Raw genomic sequence first — 23499 nt, 5'->3', positions numbered from 1 at the left:
GTCTGGCAGTCCTTTAAGTAGTAGATGGCTGGTGGCAATACAAAATAATTCTGGCTTGTAGACATGCGGATTAATTCTGTCTGCTGGAAGGACAGCTCTCAGCATTGGGGGAAAGCCGGTTTTGTGAAACTTGCACATTTGTTTCAACAGCCCATTATTCTGTAAAAATTAGCCCTTTGACTTATCTTGTGGACAGATGATAACATCTGCTTGGTTCCCTTATTTAGAGTCCTTTCGCAAAATAGATGTCTGATAAGTCGATAGTGTAATGGAGAAAACAAGGGTTTGTGGGGGACGGTGCGAGGGAGGAGAAGGTAGTTTGGGAAGACCCTCCAGGATTAAAAATGCTAAAAGGATGATTATTTGTCCTGCCTTTTATCTGGCACCCCTACTTCTGCAGGCCATGCAAGGTTAATTTGACTTTGACCTTGCCGGCGGGCTCCGGAGACCCAGAGAGGTGGTGAGGGGAGCCCGAGATGTCCTCCTTTGCCCGAGCCCGCGTGGGGGCGGGGCCTGGGTTGGGCGGGTCCAGGCCTGACCACGCCCCGTCACGTGGCCTTCTGCGCCTGCCGCGTCGGCAGCCCAGGGTCGAGCCAGGCGGCAGCAGCTAAGGGGCAGGGGAGGCTGCTGCCACTGCAGCGGGGTCTGGCCCATGGCGGCGACGGCGGTGGCTGCGGGGGCAGGGGCGGCGGCCGGGACCGAGTCTGCTGAGGGCCCCCCAGGCCCGGCGGCGGCGCTGGAGCTGTGGCTCAGTGAGTAGCCTGGCCGTCCCTCGGCGCGGGCGCAGCGCCCCACGTGAGGCCTCGCTTCCCGCCTCCCGGGGCCTTTCTTTCTGTGGCCGGCGGCCGCGGGGGAGGCGAGCGGTGGGGTCGCCTGGCTCCCCGGAGGGAGGAGCCCCAGGGGACGGCGAAGCCGCGGACCCGCGCCGGGACGCCCTGGGCGCCCCCCGCGCACGCCCTGTCCCCCGAAGGCCGTGCTTCTGGTCCCTAGGCGGCTGCAGGGCTAGCGCGCGAGCTGTCCTCCTGCGCCGACCCCGTGCAGCCGGCGTCCTCCTTGGGACCCCAAAGAGGCGGCTTCAGTTATGACCCCGTCTGAGAGCTGGGGACGCTTGGGCTGTAAGCGGATCAAGTGAAGAATACGCAGCCTCTCGCAGTCCTTCCGCCTGTTGCTTTTAATGTCAAAATAAGCCTTTATTAAAGCCTTTTGTGCATGTTTACTCTGGCCAGCTGTTTATTTGTTCGGTGCTGGGGTTCGAACCCAGGGCACGGCGCACGGTAGGCAAGCGCGCTACCACTGGGCTGCAACCCAGCCCAGACGTCGTGTCTTGTGAAAGTTTCAAGGTGGTCTTGGGGGCTGGGGGGTTCTTATTATCCTCCTTTTACTGATGAGGAATTGAGACTCCTAAAGCCGCTGGTGTAGGACTCTTCTAGGTGCCGTGGTCCTGAGAAGCGTAACCCAGGGTCCTAGCTCACAAAGGCATTTTTTTTGTTGGGTGCTGGCCAGACCCTAACAGCACCTGGTTCACTGGAGCTGCGGGGAAGGGCGTTTGTCAGCATGCGGTGGGAGGATTCGGTTTGTTTACCTGGGGGTTGTCACAGCGGAAGAGGTGTTTGAGTGGACAATGGAGGCGACCACATTCCAGGCAGAGGAAACTGCATGTGCAAAAGCTGAGGACCAGAGAATGTGGAGCATTCTGGGAACTAGTAGGTCAGTCTGCTGAAGTGCTAAGCCTAAGGAGCGGAGAATCTGGAAGGAGGTGCACTCTCATTTGCTCATTGGTGTAAGATCCACAAAGATTTTGTATGCTGCAGAAGGGAACTGATATTTTATCCATGGGGTGGGTAGCTGAGGAATTTTTTCCGCAGGAGAATCCGTGGTCAAGTAAGCCTGAAAGCCTGCAGCATGTGGAGCTGAATTGTTTAGAGAGGGTGAGACTTCTGGCAGGGGCCATAGATAAAAAGCTCTTTTGATGGTGCTCAGGGTGCTAAGACAAAGGCAGTGGGGAGGGAGAGGAGAAACAGCAGTGTCTGCTTTGCAGTGCCGGTGCCGGCAAGAGATAGGAGGACTGTAGAATGGATCCCAGGTTTCAGACCAGGTCCCAGTTGTCACCTATTTCTCACCTGTTAGGAGGAGCTGCTTAGGAAGACCTTAGAGTTTGAAGTGCTTGCAGCACCAGGAAGAGGAGCTTTCCAGGCAGTTGGCTCCAGGGAGGATAGGAGCAGGAGGTGTGATTTGGGAGTCTTGGCTCCTTGACAGTGAGCTTGCCGGGGAGGCTGTGCAGGGGAGGAAAAGCAGAGGTTTGGAGACAGAGCATGGGCGGGGTGGGGGGGGATCCCAACATTGAAGAGGCAGGTAGGGAGAGCAGTCTGAGGGTGGAGCAGAAAAACCAGGGGGGAGGGGGGTTGGGGGCAGGGCACAGGTGACAAAGGAAGGGTGTGGTTGGTAGGCAGTTTTGTTGCTTAAAATTGGAGTAGAATTTGGAAGACGGGGGAATTTTGATTTCAGTAACTCAAAGGTTTTGGGATATTTTTGTAGTTTTTGGGTTTTGTGGTACTGGAGATCAAACCCCGGGGTGTGCTACCCCTGAGCTTCATCCCTAGCCCTTTTTTATTTCGACAGTGTCTGGCTGAGTTGCTGAGGGTCTCACTAAGGTGTCTAGGCTGGCCTCCCACTTGTGATTCTCCTGCCTTATCCTCCCAAGTTGCTGGGATTACAGGCATGTGCCATTGTGCCTGGCTTCAAAGGTCAGATGTTAAATGGTTGAGACAGGTGATTTGGGAGGCTGTGTTCATGGGGCAGTGGAGAACAGAAAGCTTAGGCTAGAGCTGCAGGAAGAAAAGTAGACTGGGTGGGATGACAAATGGCAGCTGAGCTAGAGGAGATAGAGAGAGTGTCTGGAACCTAGGCGCTCCCCCGAGAAGGGTTCTTCAGTTCCAGTTTATTGGGGTGATGTCCCAAAGTTGCTGAATCTTACAGTTTTTCAGGGAAGCCTTATGCAACCATTTTTATGTGAAATCTTTTTGGTTTTTAAAAGTCATCAGCAATTGCCCAACTGCGTGCAGTGGTACAGGCCTGGAGACTGAGGCAGGGGGATCACAAGTTTGAGGCCAGCCTCAGCAATTTAGGGAGACTTTGTCTCAAAATAAAGCTCTGTAGTAAAGTGGTGTAGCTCAGTGGGAAAGTGCCCATAGGTTTAATTTTCAGTACCAACAACAACCGAAAAAGACTGTTTGCCCGGTGAAGATCAGGCAGAGTAATCTGTGGGGAGAGTATGGGAGATGGCTTTTTTTGAGGGGGTCGTACTGGGGATTGAACCCAGGGGCACTTAACCAGTGAGCCACATCCCCAGCACTTTCTTTTTTCTTTTTTCTTTTTTTTTTTTTTTAAGAGACAGGGTCTTGCTAAATTCTTTTGGGCCTTGCTAAATTGCTGAGGCTGGCTTTGAACTTGGGATCCTCCTGCCTCAGCCTCCCAGTCTGCTGGGATTAGAGGTGTAAGCTGCTGTGCCCAGCTCAGATGGCCTTTTTTTATGGTGTTTATATGTGAAAGGAAGGACAGAGAGGGGTAGCTAGCAGGAGTAAAGGAGCCAGGCGTGGTGGCACTTGCCACCTGTCCCGGCAACTCTCCTGTAATCCCAGTGGCTCAGGAGGCTGTGGCAGGAGGATTGCAAGGAAGGGGTGACAGGAAGGAGGTTAGAGTCAGAGCAGGAAAGGGTGACTTGGCTCCACAGGGAGGAAGGGCAGCTTTTGTTTCTGAGTGTCTGGGGAAGGAGATAAAGATGATTGCACATGTGAACTAGTTTGTCATTGCTATACCATGTGAAGTGTCAGGGGCTGAGCCAGGAGGGGATGTGAGGAAAGTAGGGAAGGTCGGGAATGACTAGTAAGAGAAGCAAAGGGACAGCGGCTCAGGAGGCTGAGGCAGGAGGATCACGAGTTCAAAGCCAACCTCAGCACCGTAGCAAGGCCCTAAGCAACTCAGCAAGACCCTGTCTCAAAATAAAATACAAAAAGGGCTGGAGATGTGGTTCAGTGGTTAAGCACCTGTGGGTTCAATCCCCAGTACCAAACAAAGAAGAAGAAGTGAAAGGGAGCCCACCTGGACACCTGAGGTCAGAGCTGTTCTCTCTGTGCCCTTGACATGTGGGGCCTGGTGATTCTGTGTGGTAGTGGACTGTCCTGGGATAAGGATGTTTAGCTGCAGCCCTGGCTTTAGCCCGCTAGATAGCAGTAACACACTTGCCCTTTCCAGTTCTGATGACCCCAAATATCTCCGGACATTGCCAGATTTCCCTGGAGCAGGGGGTTGAGGAAGGGTGGGGTAGAGCGGGCGACCTACCCTTCTCCCTCTTGAGATCGGACATCAGAAACCTGTGCTGTCGTCTTGGTGGCTGGGTGTTGGGGGTCGTGTTTTCCTTTTGTTCTGGGTGTGGGAGCAGAGAAAGAAAACTACAGTTTCAACCCTAACTGTTGAGGGAGGAGTACTGGTGGTGGGATGGGGGGACAGTAGAGGCTCATGGTCCGCCAGGGCAGGAGGGGAGCTAAAGGGAGGCGTGGTGGGTCTGAGCTGGATGGAGAAGGACGCAGCTCTAGGTGGGTCATTGACAGCTCTTGCCTGAGCAAGAACGGCAACCGTATCTTTAAGATGGGGGCAGCATTAATACCTCCCTTTAGGATTGTTGGGGGGATCAAAGAAAGGCCTTAATATAGATAAAGCACTTAAATACTGCCTTACTATAGAGTGCAGTGGTGCCAGTAAAGTAGCTTACCACAGACAAGGGCCCAGGAGGGGCCGGCTCAGCTTCGGTTGTTTTTTCTTTTTTTTTTGGTATCAGGGATTGAGCTCAGGGGCACTCGGCCACTGAGCCACATCCTCAGCCCTATTTTGTATTTTATTTAGAGACAGGGTCTCACTGAGTTGCTTAGTATCTCCCTTTTGCTGAGGCTGGCTTTGAACTCCCGATCCTCCTGCCTCAGCCTCCCAAACCTCGGGGATTACAGGCGTGCACCCCCATGCTCCGCCAGCAGCCCCATTTCTTCATGTGAATTTTCTCTACTTTGCTTTGTCTTCTGCTGCACTCCCAACAGAAATAATTAATTTTTCCTATTGATTTGAGAAAGTTATCATTCTGTTTGTTGATCCAGCTTGGGTCTTATGTTCATTTTGGAATCTGGATGGGGGTGGGAGTGAAATATGAAGATTGCTGGACCTGGGCGGGGTGGTGGCCATCCCTAGAAATGAAGATGGGGAAGGCCATCATCAGACCCAGCTGGGCTTGGCCCTAGAATTGAGAAGGGATAGTTCCCAGAGGATCAGGAAGCTGTCAGAGACTCATGCTTTAAAATACAAATGGCAGCTCCTGTGCATTCTGTTCTGCAGCTACGCCCCCCACACATAGTGTATTTTGATCATTGTTCATGTGACTTCATGTACAGCTAGCTGCCTTACTCTTTTTTAAAATTTTTATTTTTGTAGTTGGACAGCATGCATTTATTTTGTTTATTTTTTAATGCAGTGTGAAGGATCGAACCCAGTGCCTCACATATGCTAGGCAAGCGCTCTGCCCCTGAGCCCCAGCCCACCTTACTCCTTTTAAGGAAGTTTTACATGCCCATTGTGTCTTTGTACTGTAGTCCATTTAACCAGTTCTGTTGGTGGAATCCCCGGGGTTGCCAGTCCTGTGCTATTTTTATGAACACTTGGTCCTCTTGGTCTCTGAATCTGGATTCGAGCTCTGGCCGAGGTGCCAGGAAAGCAGTAGCCTAGTAAAAATTGAGTGTTTGGTAAATCCTGTTCTTCCTTCTGCCTGGATCTACTCCCAGGTGATGTATCCTTTCTTCCAGCCCCACTTTTATTCCTCCCTTGGGGCTCTGGAGAGGTCTGGATTGCAATCTATTTATAGTCTGAGGTTTTCCAGGGCTGAGCTCATCCTTCTCTGTTGGGAGTCCAGCTTAGAACATTTTCATGGTGGGTCTTGGCAGGTTTTCATGTGTGCTGAATAAAGTGACTTCCAGGATGTCCAGTCCATGTGTGCCCCTGGGGAGGGACTCCCTGTGCAGTGCACACTGCTGAAGGATTGAATTCTGTTGCTAAAGGTGACTGCCTCCCTTCCTCTCCCCCAAGCCTCCCCTTGCTAGTACATGCTGCTGCTAGTGTGGAGTTGTGACCCCGGGGTTGGTTGACAGCTGGTGTAAGATGATTGGACTTTTGAATTAGTCTTTCTCCAATAAGACATTTCACACACAGCTGGAAGCTCAGCTGTTTTCTTAAGACCTCTGATCCTGGAGCAGGCTTGAAATCAATCATGTAAACACTGCTTTTATTTTATTTTATTTTATTTTGGGGGGCTGGAAATCAAATTCAAGGGTAGTTTACCACTGAGTGACATTCTTAGCCCTGTTGTTTGTTTGACTTTGAGGCAGGTTCTAAAAATCTTAAAAAAAAAAAATAGTAAGTTGCTGAGGCTGGCCTTGAACTTGAGATCCTCCTGCCTCAGCCTCCCAAGTTGTTGGGGTTACAACTGTGTGCCACTGAGCCTGGCCAAATACTTATTTTATTAAGCAAATAAATGGGAACAGAGTATTTCTTGGCACTCATTTGTCTCACCCACGTTTCAGCTGGGTAAACCACCTGGTGGAGTCTGGAGTAGCCATCTCAATGCCTTGATAATTATAGAACAGAGAAGGAATCCTTTAAGTTCTCCCTGGACATGCCTTTCTGGCACCTAGCTGTTCTTTGGACCGGATTGGTGTCAGACAGACCTGGGCAGTTGCTGTGGCCTGTCTAGACCCAGCTGCTGGTCTTCTGAGGGTCATTTTCTCTGGAGCTGCTCGAGGCCTCTGAAATAGCTTTGGCAGGTGGGGATTATGTGTTCAGAGACCCAGTTATTTTGGAATTGTAATCGTCATCTCCTGACAGTGGCAGTATGTCCAGCCAGCCAGTCAAATACTGCACAGCAAAAGACAGAGCCCTCGTTCATTCAGTAGATATCTGGGCTAGTGATGTTCTGTGGCAGGTAAGTGAGACAGACCTCCTTCCTGCCTTGAGACTGTTCACTTCCTTCCCTAGAGAGGCCCACCCTGCATTTGTCAAGGAACTGAAGAATACTGAGAGCGGTCGGTACCTTAGGGACTTGGAGCCAGGCAGATGTGGGACTGGACTTCCGCTTCTGCCATTCTCTTGCTCTGTGGCTGGGCCACATCTGTAAATGTGAGATAATGGTGCGAACCTCAGTTGTTCCGAGGATACTTGGCCTGTTGCCTGGCCCAAATCTCAGCTAGAGAAAGAAATGAAAAAAATAATAGAAATAAAATGGCAGCTATTACTATTTCTCTTACTTCTGGGCCATGATGATAAACTCTGAGGAAATCCTCATAAGATCTAGCAAATAAAATAGAATCTAACTTACATTTTATAGACCTCTTGGCTGCTTTAACTTGGTCAAGGGTTTGGAGGTGAATAAACTCCATGGTGGTTTCTCCCTTTCTTTGAAACGCTAGTGCCAGCCATGCTGTCTCTTTCCTCTGGCAGCCAGGGAGGAGGGGCAAGGCTGGATTGTGCCTCTATGTACAGTCACCTGTAGGGGTCAGAATACCTTTGAGGTGTCCACCTTGACCTTATAATGGACTGAAATCGAAGCTTAACTGATGTAGGATTATTTTGAGGTGATTGAGACTAGAGTCTGAAAATCATTGCTTTATTTAATTTATTTGAGTATCAACAGGAAGTACAACTTGCAATTTGGGGTTTATTTGGATAAGTCACCTTAAGTCACCTCACCAACAGTCAGGGAGCAGCTGCATTTGGTCCCTGTGTGCAGCATTGTGCCGAGCACTGCAGGGCATGCAGGGCTTCTGCCTTCAGGGGTTTATTCCCCTTAGGTAGAGAAGGGCATTTATATGTATTTTTGCAGGAAAAGGCAGAGACTATTAACATAATGAGTAACAGGAGCTGACCTTTATTGATTCTTTATTGATTACTTTGTGCTACTGTTCTGAGTACTTTATTTTTGTACTAGGAATTGAAGGAGGGGGGGTGCGCTACCACTGAGCTGCATCCCCAGTCCTTTTTATTTTGAGATAAGGCCTTGCTAAGTTGCTTAGGGTCTTCCTAAATTGCTGAATTTGCAATCCTCCAGCCTCAGCCTCCCAAATTGCTGGGATTACCAGCATTTGCCACCGTGCCCAACTGTGCTGAACACTTTAGATGCTGTCCACTTTAAATCATATGACAATCCCACGAGGAAGATACTGTCTTCCTACTGAGACCCCCTAGAATTAGCGATCTCCACCTAAATGCAGTGAGGAAAGGTAAAAGACCAGAATTCTGAGGAAGAAGAGAGGGCTTCTGTTTTGTAGGGGTGGGCATTAAAAAGATCCAAGAAGCCCAGTACTCTGGTGCAGGCCTGTAATCCCAGCAACTGGGGTGATAAGACTGAATGTTCACAAGTTCAAGGCCATCCTTAGCAACTTAATGAGGCTTTAAGACCCTGTCTTCAAAAAAGAAAAAGAAAAATCAAGCAAGCTTTTATGAAAGGGGAAGCATTTAACGAATTGGGACCTGAATGGTGGATAGGGTGCTAGGGTACTTAGTGTTGGAGCACCTGGAGAGAACTTTGAGTGGGGACTGGGAGTACAGAACTGATCCTGTGATTGCCTTGCACTCCTTTGTCGTGTTCTCCTGGCATTTACAGTGGGTGTGTCCTTTGAATCTCATGGCCAAGACACATGACTTCCACATGACGTAGTGTGACTGTACAGGGAACAGTTGATTCTGGGTGGAGGATGGAGCCCTAAGTAATCAGAAGGGAAGAAAATTAGTGGGTTGGATCAAGAGAGGAGGTTTCTAGAGAAGACGGAAATTCAAATGCATCTTGAAGAATGGATAGGAGTTTGAGAGGAGTGGAGTGGACACTTGGACGAGAGGAATGATAGCACCAAAATACCCTGAGACTGACCTCTTATTCCAGAGCCTGAAAGAGCTGCTCCATCAGGACCAGCATGGCTCTTTTTCTTTCTTTTTTTTTTTTTTTCATGTATGTAGCTATATTTATTTTTTTAGTTGTAGTTGAACACAATACCTTCATTTTATTTATTTTTTATGCGGTGCTGAGGATCAAACCCGGCGCCCCGCATGTGCTAGGTGAGCGTTCTACCGCTGAGCCCCAGCCCCAGCCCCCAGCATGGCCTGTGGGGGGTCAGAACCAAGACCACCTTCCTGTGGCAGGTTCTTGTCTTCCTGTCACATAGCTAGGAAACTTACAGGTGGCCTCCCACATGCAGGGACCCCTGTGCCACCACATTGCAGAGCCAGCATGGGGTAGTCCTGACAGAGGGCCTCTGCGCCCCAAAAATGGAGTCGCTTTCAGTGTCCTGGTTAATTAATTTGCTCATTTATTTACCCAGCAAACATTCAGGAAGGGCATGATATGTGCAGACATGGCCCTCGACAGCGTTAACAACACAGGCGTGATCCCCAGCGCTCTCTGCAGTGCACAGTCTGATCTGATGGTGTGATGTCACAGCCCTTGACTCCCTGTATCTGGGGAAGGGGGTGTAACCTTTTTATGATGCGGTCTTTAACTTTAGCATTTATTTTCTTGGCAGACAAAGCCACAGACCCAAGCGTGTCAGAACAGGATTGGTCGGCTATCCAGAACTTCTGTGAGCAGGTGAACACTGACCCCAATGGGTAAGGTGACTTCACGTAACACTTGACTCTGTGGGGACCCCAGACTGAGCACAGGCCCTTGTCTCTTGGGACTGATGGCTGTTACACAGTTAGGAAGGATTTCTATCTTTCTCCCTGCCCCCCCCATCTCTTTTTCTAAAATTAGTAAATTCATGAGGGTTTGTTGTTTGCAGTGCTGGTGACTAAATCCAGGGACACTAGACCTGAGCCACATCCTCAGCTCTTCTTTTTAAATTTTATTTTGAACTGGCACAGTGGCGCACGCCTGTAATCCCAGTGACTTGGGCAACTGAGGCAGGAGGATTGCAAGTTTGAGGCCAGCCCAGGCAACTGCAAGACCTTCAGCAACTTAGTGAGACCCTGTCTCAAAATAATTAAAAAGGCCTGGGGATGTAGCTCAGAGGTAGAGTGCTCCTGGGTTCGATCCCCAGGACTGAAATGAATAAATCAATGAGTAAATCAAGAAAGTTTATCTTTTCAGGCCTGTAACAGTTGCCAGGCTGACCTGGAGCTGGTTCATTCTGCCTTAGCCTTCCAAGTAGCTGGATCCCAGGCGGGTACCACTGGGCCTGGCTGGCTTTTGTTGGTTTATTTGTTTTGGTTTTTGTTTTTGAGAGGGTCTCCCTTTGTAGCACAGGCTGGTCTCAAATTTCTGGGGTCAAGTGATCTCCCACCTCAGTTGACTCCAAAGTGGCTGGGACTGCAGGTGTGCCCCACTGCAGCTGGCTAGGTTTTTAATTTTGGGGTGCTGGTGATTCAGCCTAGGGCCTTAGCATGCACTCTGTCACTGGGCCACACCCCCAGCCCAGGGTACGGTTTTATCAAATTCTTTTTCCCAAACCCCTGGATAGCAGCTGAAGAACCAAGTGGTTGATGTTCATATTTAACTTCCATGGTGCCAGTTACTCAGTCGGAGAGAGCGGTGCCTTGTCCGCTTCCTGCCCCAGTCTTCAGTGGGCAGTTAGCTCGGACAGATGGGTTCTGTGTGTCTCAGACATGGCTGCATGTGGGTCTGGGCCCCTGCTGCTCCACTAAGAGTTGTCTCTTGGGACTGATGGCTGGGGTGGGATGGCCAAGGGCAGGAAGATGTGGCCTGGGCAGAGGAGTAGTAGCTCAAGTGCTGCAGGTGCAGCAAGGGTGGGTGGGGGTGGGTGCCCCGGACTGGGTGCCAGTCACATTCCACCTCTGCTTTCCGTCACCAGCTCTTGGAAGACAGGTGACTTTATCAAGCACACTCAGCAAGACCAGTTAGTTTTTTCCTCCCCACCCACAGTTCGGATCTGTTTGTTTTCCTTCAGCCCCACACATGCGCCCTGGCTCCTGGCCCACAAGATCCAGTCTCCACAAGAGAAGGAAGCACTTTATGCCCTGACGGTGAGTTTGGTCGCTCAGAGGTAGATGTTAGACCAGCACGCAAGAAAAGACCACTGACTCCAATTAAAATCAAATTAAAGCAAGCTTATTATTTCGACTGGCCGGGCTGCCTCTCCCACTCAAAACCACAGGAACAAGACAGCACCCCAGCTTTCCTGCAGCCCAGCTTTATAGCCCAGAAAGTTACCAAAGGGGGGTTACAGATAACAGAACTCTGACGAGCATCACACTAATGGTAGTTTACATTTTTGCTGGCCCCGACATCAAAATTTATGAAGGTCATTAGAGCCTCAGAGAGGGTCGTTATCTGGCCAGGGAAGGCCAAGATTTGTGAGGCGTCACTAAAGTTTCAGAGAGGGCTGCTATCTGGTCAGAGAGCCAGGCATGGGTGAGTTCAAGGCACGGGCCGGCATTCCAAGCAGGTTCAGAATTTGCAGTAATTTATAGTAAAGCCCAAATTATGTTTTCATGGCTTTGTGGCGAGATGGCTCCCAATTTTAAGAAAAGATCAGGTTGGGTCTATCAGTAGAGTGCTCCTGGGTTCGACTGAGGGGGACTTTGTCTCTACCCAGGCCTTTTCACTGAGGTGGGACATCTGAGAGGTTGTCCTTCGCAGTCTTTGAACAGCAGGCTGGAGGGAGTTCTGAGCCAAGTTGCCCAGCCAGATCTGTCCGTGTAGAGCAGCGCCCAGCCGCTTTAGGAGGAGGAAAGGAAGTTCTTCTCAGAGTGAGGCTGGCAAGATCCAGTGCCCAAGGTCCAGACTGGGAATGTAAATGAGTGAAGCCGCGGGTGCAAGCATGTGCCCTGTCTGCAGAGGCAGCTTCGCCGAGGACCTGCTGGCTCGTTCCAGGCCTGAGTTGGGGCCCAGTTTTCTTAGAACTTTTGTTTTCTTTAAGAGAAACTAGAAGTCCAGATTTTTATGTGAGTTCTCTGAATGTTTAAATGTTGGGGGACACTCACTCTTTTTTATGGAATGAAGTATTGCCCAGTTCTAGAATTGAAAATAAAGCCAGTTAAGATCTTTAACTTAAAAAAAAAAAAAAAAGTGGGTAACTGACTTGACATTGAAAAACCAGTGTGGACTGCAGGTGATATGTGTGGGCCAAGCTTGCCTCTGGAGAGCCGCCAGGTGACCTCTGGTGGCACAGTTCTTGGGCACTGCATGCCCGATTTCTTCCTCCAGGGAGTGAGTGATTCTCAGGCCATTTTCACCTGCCCATAGGGTCCCAAACAGGAGGGGTGACCTCGGGGTACACACACACCCCACTGAGGTACTGCCTGGGCATGAACATAGCATGTTGAACAGGTAACATTTTTTTTTCCCTTGATCTGAAAGTGTTTCCTTTTCCCAAAACTTCAGGGTCCCTGTAGGCTGCAGGAGGGGTTAGCTTTGGTCTCACTAGTCACTAGCAGGTGCTCTCAGTTTCAAGGTGAGAAGCCACTGGCTTTCCTTCTCATGGACGTCCTCTGCCTGCACAGGTCCTGGAGACATGTATGAACCACTGTGGTGAGAAGTTCCACAATGAGGTGGCCAAGTTCCGCTTCCTGAATGAGCTGATCAAAGTGTTGTCTCCCAAAGTGAGTAACTGGACTTGGTCCTGCCCACTGCACCCAACCTTCTGACTCCTGCCGTGACTCTATCCTACTCAAAGGCTTCCCTAGGCCATGGCAGGCCACACCTGGACAAGCCCTGCCTGCCTGTCTCAGCTGTCAAGAACAGGTCCTGCTGCGGACGTGGTCTCCTCCCCATGCCCTGGGAAGGTGGGGTGCTTATCCGCTGGCCAGCACCCCTCCAGCTGACCTCCCGCTCTTTGAAATGGCACAGTATTTGGGGGGGGTGTGGACAAGAGGAGCTTGAGCTCCGAGGCACAGGGTTCCTGGTGCTGGGAGGTGACCAGGTGTGACTCTGAGTTTCACACCACCTCTTGCCTGGTCCTTTGCTTCTTTCCTACTGGCACCTGAGTTAGTGATCCACTCTCAGTAACCAACGTTGGTTGACCCCTTTCTTGCTGTGAACCAGGTGTGGTCCAAGTGGGCTTCCTGTGACTAACAAGACACCCTTATCACTCAGGAAACTCTCTGTTGTGTGTGTGTGTGTGTGTGTGTGTGTGTGTGTGTGTGTGTGTGGTACTGGGGATCGAGCCCAGGGGTTTGGGCATGGGAAGCAGGCTCTGAACTACTGAGCTACATTCCCCACCTTTGACATTTTTATTTTGAAACAAGGTCTCACAAAGTTGCCCAGATTGGCCGTCCTCTTGACTTAGCCTACCAAGTTACAGATGTGTGCCACCATGCCCAGCTTTCTGTGCCAAGAAGTGGGAAAAGATCAATCTTTAAAAAGACTTTATTTTTAATAACTTTATTTTGTTATGTGGTGGTGAGGATCGAACCCAGTGCGAAGCAAGCGCTTTCCCACTTTTGTTTTTAAAGTCTGCCCCTGCCTTAGTAAAAACATGAATGTCCCCAGTGTTGTGGACAAGGCTCTGACTCTGGCCCATGTACAGTGGGCTTTAATTTTAGCGTTCTGGAGACAGAAGGGGCTTTGGCCAGGTAATTGGGCTCTCGTTGTGCCTCTTTGGGGGTGTCAGCCAGATGGTCTCCTAAGGGACAAGTCCCTTTCAAGTCTCTAATTCTTTCTCTTTTTACTCTCAGTACTTAGGGGCCTGGGCCACAGAAAAAGTTAAAGGGAGAGTCATCGAGATCCTCTTTAGTTGGACAGTGTGGTTTCCAGAAGACATCAAGATCCGAGATGCTTATCAGATGCTGAAGAAGCAAGGTGTGGCCCCGTGGCTAACGCAGTGTCCCCTCGCGGTGGTGTGCTCTTTCTGCTTTTTTATGTACCTTGTAATTTGTCAAAGGTGAACACTCTGATAGATGATGGAAACCGAGGTCAATGTCTTTATCCCTGGAAATGGGTGGACCTTTCCTCCTGAGGGGCTGCAGTTACGCCAGGCTTGAGATTTGTCGTGCCCTAATAGCCTGTGTTTAGGTTGGGGGCTGACTTGCTGGAGTTTTCTCAGTCTCTGTTCTGCCTTCCCTTTGCTCTGTTGTTTTGTTTTCTTTCTTTTTCTTCTTTTTTTTTGGGGGAGGGGGGGTACCAAGGATTGAACCTACGGCGCTTAACTACTGAGCCACATCCCCAGCCCTTTTTATATTTTATTTTGAGATAGGCTCTTGCTAAGTTGCTGAGGCTGTTTTTGAATTCACAATCCTCCTGCCTCAGCCTCCTCACTGGGATTACAGGCATGTACCACTGCACCCAGCTTTTGCTCTGTATCTTAAAGAGAGCCTTCCTCCATGTTCTTTTTTTTTGGGGGGGGCAGGAGGGGTTGCAGGAAGGTACTGGGGATTAAACCCAGAGGTGCTTTATCATTGAGCTATATCTCTAGCAACTTTTATGTTTTAAGACAAGGTCTTGCTAAATTGCTGAGGCTGGCCTCAAATTTGCAATCCTCTTGCCTCGGTCTCACGAGTGGCTGGGATTACAAGTGTGTGCCACTGCACCCGGCTTCCTTTGTGTGCTTGCATGTGTGTGCCTTATGGTAGGCAGCTGTTACTCGTTAGAGGAGGGTGAGGGTGGGGGGCAGGGGCAGGATCTATTCCAGTTAAGCTCTGTTGGGCAGGCACTGTGTTCCTGGGTGTTGGTATGATCTGTCCGTGATCCTGGCATGAATCCTGCTCCTGCCCCAGGGAACAGATCCTGGCATGAATCCTGCTCCTGCCCCAGGGAACAGGGTTGTTTTTCCTTGTTCTTTTTCTAGCTGCAGCAGGTCCCTCCAGTGCTCCCAGGGCTGCAGGTGGTCACCCTTCTCCCAGCAGTTTAAAAGCTTTGCTTCCATGGAGCCATGGAAAAGGATTCAGTGGAATGTCTGGCCTTCCCAGCTTCCTTTTCGAGCCCCTGGAGAAGAGCTTGTGTCTTTGTTTTGTAACCCCAGGAGTCCTGCGCTGGCCTGTGAGCAGAGGGGCAACTTATCTCACCATTGCTGCCTCCTCGGCTCCCGGGGGCTCTGCCTCACCTTAGGTTCCAGGTTAATTTGGTTGTAGTCCTGTGATCTCAGCTGTCTCATGGGTTGGAGAAAAGGCGTTAGATCGCAGGTGTCTAGGATTTTGTTATTGCTGTTGGGGTGGTGGTTAGTTACATGTTCCCACTTTCGTGTGTCCCGACAGGAAGCTGGGAATCTGACTTCCTTTTACGTTGGGCTTCTTAGAAGAAGGAACTGGTTTCAGGATGGGTAATTTTTCCCTAACATGCACTCATGTAGCACTTTTAAGAGCTTCACCGGGGATGCTGCTGTCATTTCTGGGCCCTGGGAGGTTCTACGGTGGTGGTCAGTGGTCATTATTTTTGTAGCCTAAAGCCCACGGAGGCGGGCTGAAGCTGGCTGTGCTCTGACACGGCTGGTCATGGTGGCTCCTTGGATGCTCAGTGAGATGATGCACAACCTCTGTCACCCCCGGGTGTGGCTTTTCAAGGATGTTGACATTTTCCTAGTATCAGGAACTAAGGGCTTCCGGACCCCATTAAAGTCCCCGCATACCCATATCTATATCTTAACCTTGTGAAATGCATATTTCAGGAATCATAAAACAAGACCCTAAGCTACCAGTGGACAAAATCTTGCCCCCACCTTCTCCCTGGCCCAAGAGCTCCATCTTCGATGCTGACGAAGAGAAGTCCAAGGTAAGGAACGCCTCCCTGGCCTCAGCGGCTCTCACGGAGTCCGACTGGGCTGCTTGTCTTGGGCCCTTTTCTTGAAATGTCCTCTGATCTTTGAACAGAGTGTGGGCAGGTAGGGTGGTGAGTTCCATCTCTTTCCAGGCTCTTAGGCGTGAGGTAGCAGAAGGTCCACGTGTGTTTGTGGATGGGCCAGATAATAAATGCCACACTTTGATGCCATACCCCTGACCTTGGGGGGAAGAAAGGTGCCAAGGGTAACCCAGGGGACTGTGGGGTGTGGGGTCCAGATGTGTGGTATAGGGTTAGGGTTAGGGTCAGAGAGAGAAAAGGGTCAATGTCAGTGGACATCATTTTCAGTGCCAGTAGGCCTGACGCTCCCCCCACAGCGCTCACCGTTGTCCTTCCATTGTGGCCTCCCCCATCAGAAAGGGAAGGGGGAGGAAGGTGATCAAATCCCAGGCCGAGACCCAGGGGGCGACGTGATGTCAAAGAGAGGCAGGGCCCAGTGTCCCAGCAGAGCAGGTCCCCTCTTCCAGCCGTCTGTGGTGGAGGGTCAGCCCCGTCGCGGAGCACATGGTCCCAGTGCCCTCGGCACGCTTGACCTCTGAGCCCAGTAGTGCTCTGGGGGGGCTGCCCTGGGCACTGGTGGATAGCACAGCCCCCCTGGCCTCTGCTGCTTGCCAGAAGTACCTTCTCTTTGTTGTGACAACCAAAAATAGCTCCAGACTTGGCGAGATATCTGCTAGGGGACATAATCCTCCCATCCCCCACCCATGAAAACCAGCAGTCTGTTATTAGGACGGCCACAGTCTCCGTCACAGCATCACTGACGACGTGGTAAAATAATGCACGTAATGTGGGGGCTGCTGTTGGTATGAAGGCTTCTGTTGCTGCCACTTTGGCTCTGGGTTAGGGTCAGGGAGAGAAAAGGGTCAGAGGGAATTAACAGTGTCACCCCCTCCTCTTGACCACATTCTTCAGCTTCTGACGAGACTTCTCAAGAGCAACCACCCTGAGGATCTCCAGGCAGCAAACCGGCTCATCAAGAATCTGGTCAAGGAGGTGGGCGCTTTTCAGTTGGTTCTGTGTCAGCAGCGTGTGAGCTGATGGTCAGTGTGAGCCGTGTGCTGGAGGGCGTGGACGGGCAAGCCCTGAGCGCCCTGAGGGGCAGCGGGCTGGTGCCGGGGAGCAGCCCTGTGCTCTTGTGCTTCCCAGCTCCTCTGCCTGCGGTGCTCAGAGCGTTTTGTAGATGTGGCTCTGTGCCAGTGACAGGCATACTGGTGTGGACAGAGTCCAGGTTTGGGAGTTTTCTTTTTCCAACACGATGGAGGCTGGCAGCACAAAGGAGGTCACCAGGCCCCCACCCTGTGCTGTTGCCCCAGGAATTCTGGCTCTGAGTATTTTCCCACCTGCTAGGTGAGCGCCCCACTTACCTAGTGTTGAGCCCTGAGCCCCAGCAGTACGGTACCCCTTCCCTTCTCTGTTCAGGCTGCATCCAGGGCTTCTGCTCTCTTACTCTGTCCTTTTTATCCCAAAAGGAACAAGAAAAATCAGAGAAGGTGTCCAGAAGAGTCAGCGCGGTGGAGGAAGTGCGAAGCCACGTGAAGGTGCTGCAGGAGATGCTGAGCACGTACCGCAGGCCAGGGCAGGCCCCGCCGGACCAGGAGGCCCTGCAGGTGACCTGCTGCTCCGACTTGGAAACCTCCCTGTGTGTGAAAGTGTGTCTGTAGGTCCACGAAGCCATCATCTTCATCAAGATAATAAGTGTGGCTGTCATCCCCTCCCTCCTCTCTTCCCCACCCCCACCCCCATCAGCAGGCTTCCCTTTTGGCTCTGGTAGGTGTGAGTGGACTGATAACAGTGCGTCCTGAGTTCTCACCTGGCTCTCACTGGGTGCTCCCATTGAGACCTGCTCCTGTTGCCCTGGGTAGCACCACTTCCCTCCATGGCTAGGCTAGTCTGTTGCATGGATGTAGCTTGCTCTGTCCATCTGTTGATTATTTGGGTTGTTTAGGGCTTTGAGTGATACAGGCTGCTATAAACATTTTGTGTGAACATGTATCTTCATGTGTCTTCTCTTGGGTAAATGCCTAGGTGTGGGATTGCTAGGTCATATTCTAAGTGTGTGGTTAATTTTCAAGAAACTGCCAAACTATTTTCCTTAGTATTTGCCCATTTTCCATTCCTAACAGCCATATATCACAATTTAGTTTATTTATATCTTACATACTCTGAGAGCAATCTTTCTTTTTGATAACACCCTTGAGATAATTAACATATCATAAAAACAGTCATCACTATTATCTAATTTAAAACATCTTAATCAGCCCTAAAAGAAACCCAGTACCCTGTATTTATTTTAAATTCTTTTGGGATATACCGAGGATTGGAATGGCTGGATCTTATGCTAACTCTGTTTGACATTTTGAGAAACTGCCAAACTGTTTTCAACGTAGCACCATTTTACAATCTCACACACAATTATAAGGGTCTCAGTTCTCCACATCCTGCCAACACTTGTTATCTTGTTGATGACAGCTGTCCTAGGTGTGAATTAGAGGCTCACTGTGACCTTATTTTGCTGATGGCTATGTCAAACATTCTTCTCCTTTTTTTTTGTGGTGCTGGGGATTGAACCCAGGTCCTTCTGCATGCAAGGCAAGCACTCTGCCAACTGAGCTCTATCCCCAGCCTATGTCAAGCATTCTTTAATGTGCTTTTCGACCGCTTAAATATCTTCTTTGGAGAAAGTCTGTTCAAATCCTTTGCCTACATTTTTTTTTTTTTTTTTTTTTTTTTTTTGCTACTGGGGATTAAACTCAGGGGCAATCAACCCCTGAGCCACAACCCAGCCCTATTTTTATTTAGAGACAGGGTCTTACTGAGCTGCTTAGTGCCTTGCTATTGCTGAGGCTCGCTTTGAACTCGCGATCCTCCTGCTTCAGTCTCCTGAACCGCTGGGATTACAGGCTTGTGCCACTGTGCCCAGCCTTTGCCTATCATTTAATCATTTAATTGGGTTATTTAAGTGATATGAGTTCTTTATATATTCTGGATACAAGTTCCTATCAGACAGTTTGCTTCCATTCTGGGTTGCTACTCCAGTGGCTTGATAGCATCTTTTGGACCACAAAAATTTTTTAAGTTCAGAGAAGTTCACTTTATTTTTTGCTTTTGTTGCTGGTGCTTTTGTTGTCCTGTGGAGGAATCTCCCCTGGCCTCTGGTGGGCAGTGGGGCGCTGCAGCACTGCCTGAAGCTGCTGTTCGCGTCTCTCTTACCCTCGGCTCTCTGCCTCCCCCTGCAGGCCTCCCTCAGCCTTCCCTCAGCGGTCCAGCTTTCTGTTTCTCTGCAGAGGAAAGAAAGATGGCCTTCACATAGCTCCTTTGTTACCCGTCCTTCTACTTCAGAAGACTAGCAGAAACAAACTAGAGTCTTTCCCAATCCCAAATTCCTGAGAGTAAAATCCATTTGGCCAGCTTGCTGTGTGTATCTGCCCTGGCTGACTTGCCTGGGACTGGGACTGGGCGGCGTTAGGGAGAACATCATGCCAGCCTTCCTTGGTGGGTGGTAGGAAAGAACTTTGAAGGGTGCTGGGCTTGAGCTAGGCAGACGCTCCAAAGCCCATCTCTTCCCACAGTGAGGTTGCACCAGGGTCCTTCAGGAAGGTCAGCGTGTTGGACTTTTAAACAGCACAGCTGGGCTGGGGATGTGGCTCAAGCGGTAGCGCGCTCGCCTGGCATGCGTGCGGCCCGGGTTTGATCGTCAGCACGACATACAAAACAAAGATGCTGTATCCGCCGAGAACTAAAAAATAAATATTAAAATTCTCCCCCCCCCTCTCAAAAAAAAAATAGCACAGCTGTTCTTCACGTAGCAGAAATGGGAGAGAGGCAGTCAGCTGTCAGGGAGGCCTGGAGTGTCAGATGGTGCAGCCCCCTTCAAGGAGGGAAATCTAGGGCTGAGGTTGTAGCTCAGTGGTAGAGCACCTGCCTAGCACATGTGAGGCCCTGGGCCCCATCCCCAGGACTGCGGGAGAGAAAAAAATGGAAATCTAAGCTGCACAGAGCTATATGTGCTTAGCAGTGTGAGAGTGGGTTGTCCCCAGGATGAGAACGGGACTTACAGCTGAGACGGGAGCGAGCCCTGTGGGCGGCGTGATGGTAGTTTTGTTGAAGGGATCAGGGCATCAGACAGCAGTTGGGGTGGGAAGTTCAGACTCTAGCGGTCAAGCAGGGAGTCATCCATTGAGCTGTTCCAGCGGGCCTGAGGAGGAGGGGACACTGTGCCCCCAGAGACAGTGGGTTCTTTTCTGAGCTCAGGACTTTACACTTTTATTTTTTTAAAAATCATATATTTACAGTCCAAACTTTTTCTGAAACTGACTGCTGTCAGTCATGAGTCTGGGGCAAGCTGAGGGGCCCTCCTGCAGCCCAGACTCTGCTCCCCACTTGAATGGCGCAGCTGGGGCCTGTGGGGGCCCAGGTGTGGGTGTGAACCGTGCTCTTTCCCCAGGTTGTGTATGAAAGGTGTGAGAAGCTGCGGCCCACGCTGTTCCGCCTGGCGGGAGACACCACCGATGATGACGACGCCCTGGGTAATGCGGTTCTGGTCCCTGAGTAGCTGGCGCCTCAAGAGCAAAGCAGATGCGTCCTTGCTGCTGTGCTGCTGTGGTGCAGGAGCAGGAGTGGGCTGGGGGAGGGGGCCTTAGCTGACCCAGAACTGACTTCAGAGTTACCTGGGCTTGGACAGGAAATCAGCAGATCCAAAGCCTAGAAAAGGGTGGACATTTATCATGAGATTAAGTGTGTGGCCATCCCACAGAGGTGGGAACAGCACCTACCTCCCCACCACCGTTTAAAATAGTTTCCTTGACTATAGACTTCCGGATCTCCATTTTGCGTATCCTCCTACCCCATGGTGATGTATAATGATATTTCTTATATTGCCAGTTACATCAGGGATTGGTCAGATTCGGGTTCAACGGAGGGAGCAGGAATACATGATAGGTGGATTCAGGAGGCCTGCGATGTAATTATTGTCTGACCATTTTCTCAGTGATGTCAGTGAAGTCAAAGGTACACAGATCCGAGTTTGTAAATATCTCACACGTTAAATATAAAAACACTTGCTGTTGATTTGCAACCTCCATTCACAGCCAGAAAATTTGAGGGAACTAAGCAGTTGGTCCCTCTTGAGAAGTAATCTTCCAGCACTTTGACCTGTGGTAGTTATTGTACATCGCCCTGGTCCTCTTGCCATTCTGTGTCTACTAGACGTGCTTGTAGGTACTAACCATGGCTTAATGCAGTTTTGGAATCCAGTGTGTATTTTATTCTGTAAGTTTCAGTTTGGATGCTTCATTTCTTTGGAAATGCTGGATCTACATTTGCAATTTTATAAAATATGTAGGCTTAAAAACTAATTCATAAGGCTGGGGTTGTGGCTCAGTGGTAGAGCACTTACCTCGCATGTGTCAGGCACTGGGTTTGATTCTCAGCACCTCATACAAATAAAGGTCCATTAACAACTAAAAAATAAAAATCAAAAAAAATCCTAATTCACATGCCGATTTGTTCTCTAAACACTTTATTTCTCCTTCTTCCCTTTTTTTGTGGTGTTGGTGATTTAACCCAGGGCTTCACTCATGCTAGCCAAATGCTCTACCAGTGAGCAACATATCCAGTCCTTCTTCTTACTTTACTTTGAGACACATCTTGCTAAGCTGCCCAGGCTAGCCTCGAACTTGTGGTCCTCCTGTCTCAGCCACTGTTCCTGGCTCATTTCTAAAAATTCTCTCCAATAACTGAATAAAGTGATAAGAAATTTTTTAAATATTTGTGTCCACATTGACTAAAGTTTCATGTTAGTTTTTGTTTAATAAAGTTAAAGTTGAAAGTTTTAGTTTCTCAATGAACCATATTTCCAGTGCTTACCGTCAGCTCTTATGGCAGACAGTGTAGACATGGTGAAAAGTTTCATTTCCTACTGCAGTGGGAACTTAGAGTATTAGGAGGACTGGGAATGTGGCTCAGGGATGGAGCACTTGCCTTGCACGTGTGAGGCACTGGTTTTGATCCTTAACACCGTATGAGACAAATAAAGGTATTTATTTGACAATAAATTCTACAACTATATATATATATATATATATATATATATTAAATATATATATATATAAATATATATATAATATATATAATATTAAAAAGAGAGAGAGAGAGAAAGAGTATTAGGGCTGCCAGGCACCGTGGCACATGCCTGTGATTGCAGAGACTCGACAGGTAAGACAGGAGGAGGGCCCCATGTTTGAGGCCAGCAAGGACTGGGTTGTAGCTTAAGGGTAGAACATCTTGAATTCAATCCCTAGTACCCAAAAAAGAAGAAAAAAAAAAGTATTAGGACCGAGGGGTTCAGCAAGGAGGTCTGATAGGGCCTCATGCCCAGGCCTGAGCACAGAGGGTGTGGATGTGCTGAACCCCAGAGGGCTGCCTTGTGCAGTGGCGTAGAGAGGGCTGAGGTGGTCAGTAGCTACACAGGGTTCTGATTCTCGTTTCCTCTGCAGCGGAGATCCTCCAGGCAAATGACCTCCTCACCCAGGGAGTTCTGCTGTACAAACAGGTGATGGAGGGCCGTGTCACCTTTGGGAACACAGTGCCCAGCTCAGTGGGAGACGTGCCTGTCTCTAGAGGTGTGTACCATGAGCTCTTCCCGCCTTCTAGCTTGGGGCAGTCTACAAATCCCGTAAAGGAAATGGACCCTAAGAGTATTGTGGAGTATGGCACAGAAATGAGAGGATTGAATCTGTTCTCTTTTCCTGCGAGAACGCGTTTCACATGGCCAGCTTCTACCACAGGAGCCGTTGTGAACCGACGGCCAGGCTGGACCCTGTGGAAGCCGAAGGCTGTGTGGTGCCTGGGTTTGAATCCTCCTGAATGACGGGAGCTAGAGACCAAAAGAATGGTCTTCCTCAGTGGTTCCTAGTGCTGGAGGCTAGCTGTGTCCGAATCTCCTGGAACACTCAGCTGCTGAACCCCTCAGTATCTGTGTTAATCAAGCATGACAGGTGGCTGTGATCATCCGGGGTCAGAAACCTCCCAAGACCTCTGAGCTGAAGAAGCCCAAGTTGCTGCCGCCCAGACTGAGGGGACCTCTGGAGGAGACTGATCTCTGGTGTGAGCAGCAGGCCTCTGGCTGCTCCATAGTATAGACCTCAGCTCAGATTGTGTGTCAGGACCCCAGCTGATGTGGAAGGTGGCTCTGGGGTGTGTTGAGGGTTGAGGGGACAGGGTCTTTTGATTAGGAGGAGGCCTGAGGGATGCTGACTTGAGTTGAGATTTTGTGTGTGTGTGTGTGTGTGCGCGCGCACGCACTGGGAATCAAACTCAGGGCCTCACACGTGCTAGGCAAGTGCTCTACCACTTACTTACACCCCCAACCCTTGATTGGAGACTGCTGTCTGATATCTTTTCGTTATTCTCTGACCCTGTCTCTTTTCTAGTCTTTCAGAACCCAGCAGGCTGCATGAAGAACTGCCCCCTGATTGACTTGGAGGTGGACAGTGGGTCTGAACAGTCTTTGCTTCATCAGGACCTGGAAGCCTTAGGTTCGTGTGGGTGTTGGTGGGGCTCAGGCACAGAATGGACCTGAGGAGAGGGAGCGGGTAGTGGTTTCCTCAGGGTGCGTAGGCCTGCTTTTGAGTGAGTCAGTTTTACTAGGCAGCTCAGAGAGGTCTCTGCAGTTGTGCCGTGGGTGAGTT

At 50.0% G+C, this 23499-nt stretch overlaps 1 protein-coding gene across 1 annotated transcript in view; it reads left to right on the top strand.

Moving 5' to 3' along the window:
• Positions 1-576: 576 nt before the first annotated feature.
• Gga2 (golgi associated, gamma adaptin ear containing, ARF binding protein 2) overlaps positions 577-23499 on the top strand; it is a 34166-nt gene continuing 11243 nt past the window's right edge. Inside the window, exons 1-11 of the mRNA XM_026392088.2 lie at positions 577-752; positions 9606-9690; positions 10989-11064; positions 12544-12642; positions 13717-13840; positions 15642-15745; positions 16724-16804; positions 17281-17418; positions 20256-20337; positions 22306-22431; positions 23242-23346. Coding sequence (XP_026247873.2) covers positions 653-752; positions 9606-9690; positions 10989-11064; positions 12544-12642; positions 13717-13840; positions 15642-15745; positions 16724-16804; positions 17281-17418; positions 20256-20337; positions 22306-22431; positions 23242-23346 — 1120 coding nt within the window. The 5' untranslated portion in view covers positions 577-652. The remainder of the gene's footprint in view (positions 753-9605; positions 9691-10988; positions 11065-12543; positions 12643-13716; positions 13841-15641; positions 15746-16723; positions 16805-17280; positions 17419-20255; positions 20338-22305; positions 22432-23241; positions 23347-23499) is intronic.

This window comes from Urocitellus parryii, chromosome 9 (assembly GCF_045843805.1).
Source record: "Urocitellus parryii isolate mUroPar1 chromosome 9, mUroPar1.hap1, whole genome shotgun sequence".
Lineage (NCBI taxonomy): Eukaryota > Metazoa > Chordata > Mammalia > Rodentia > Sciuridae > Urocitellus > Urocitellus parryii.
This window is presented reverse-complemented; position numbering and strand designations above follow the sequence as displayed.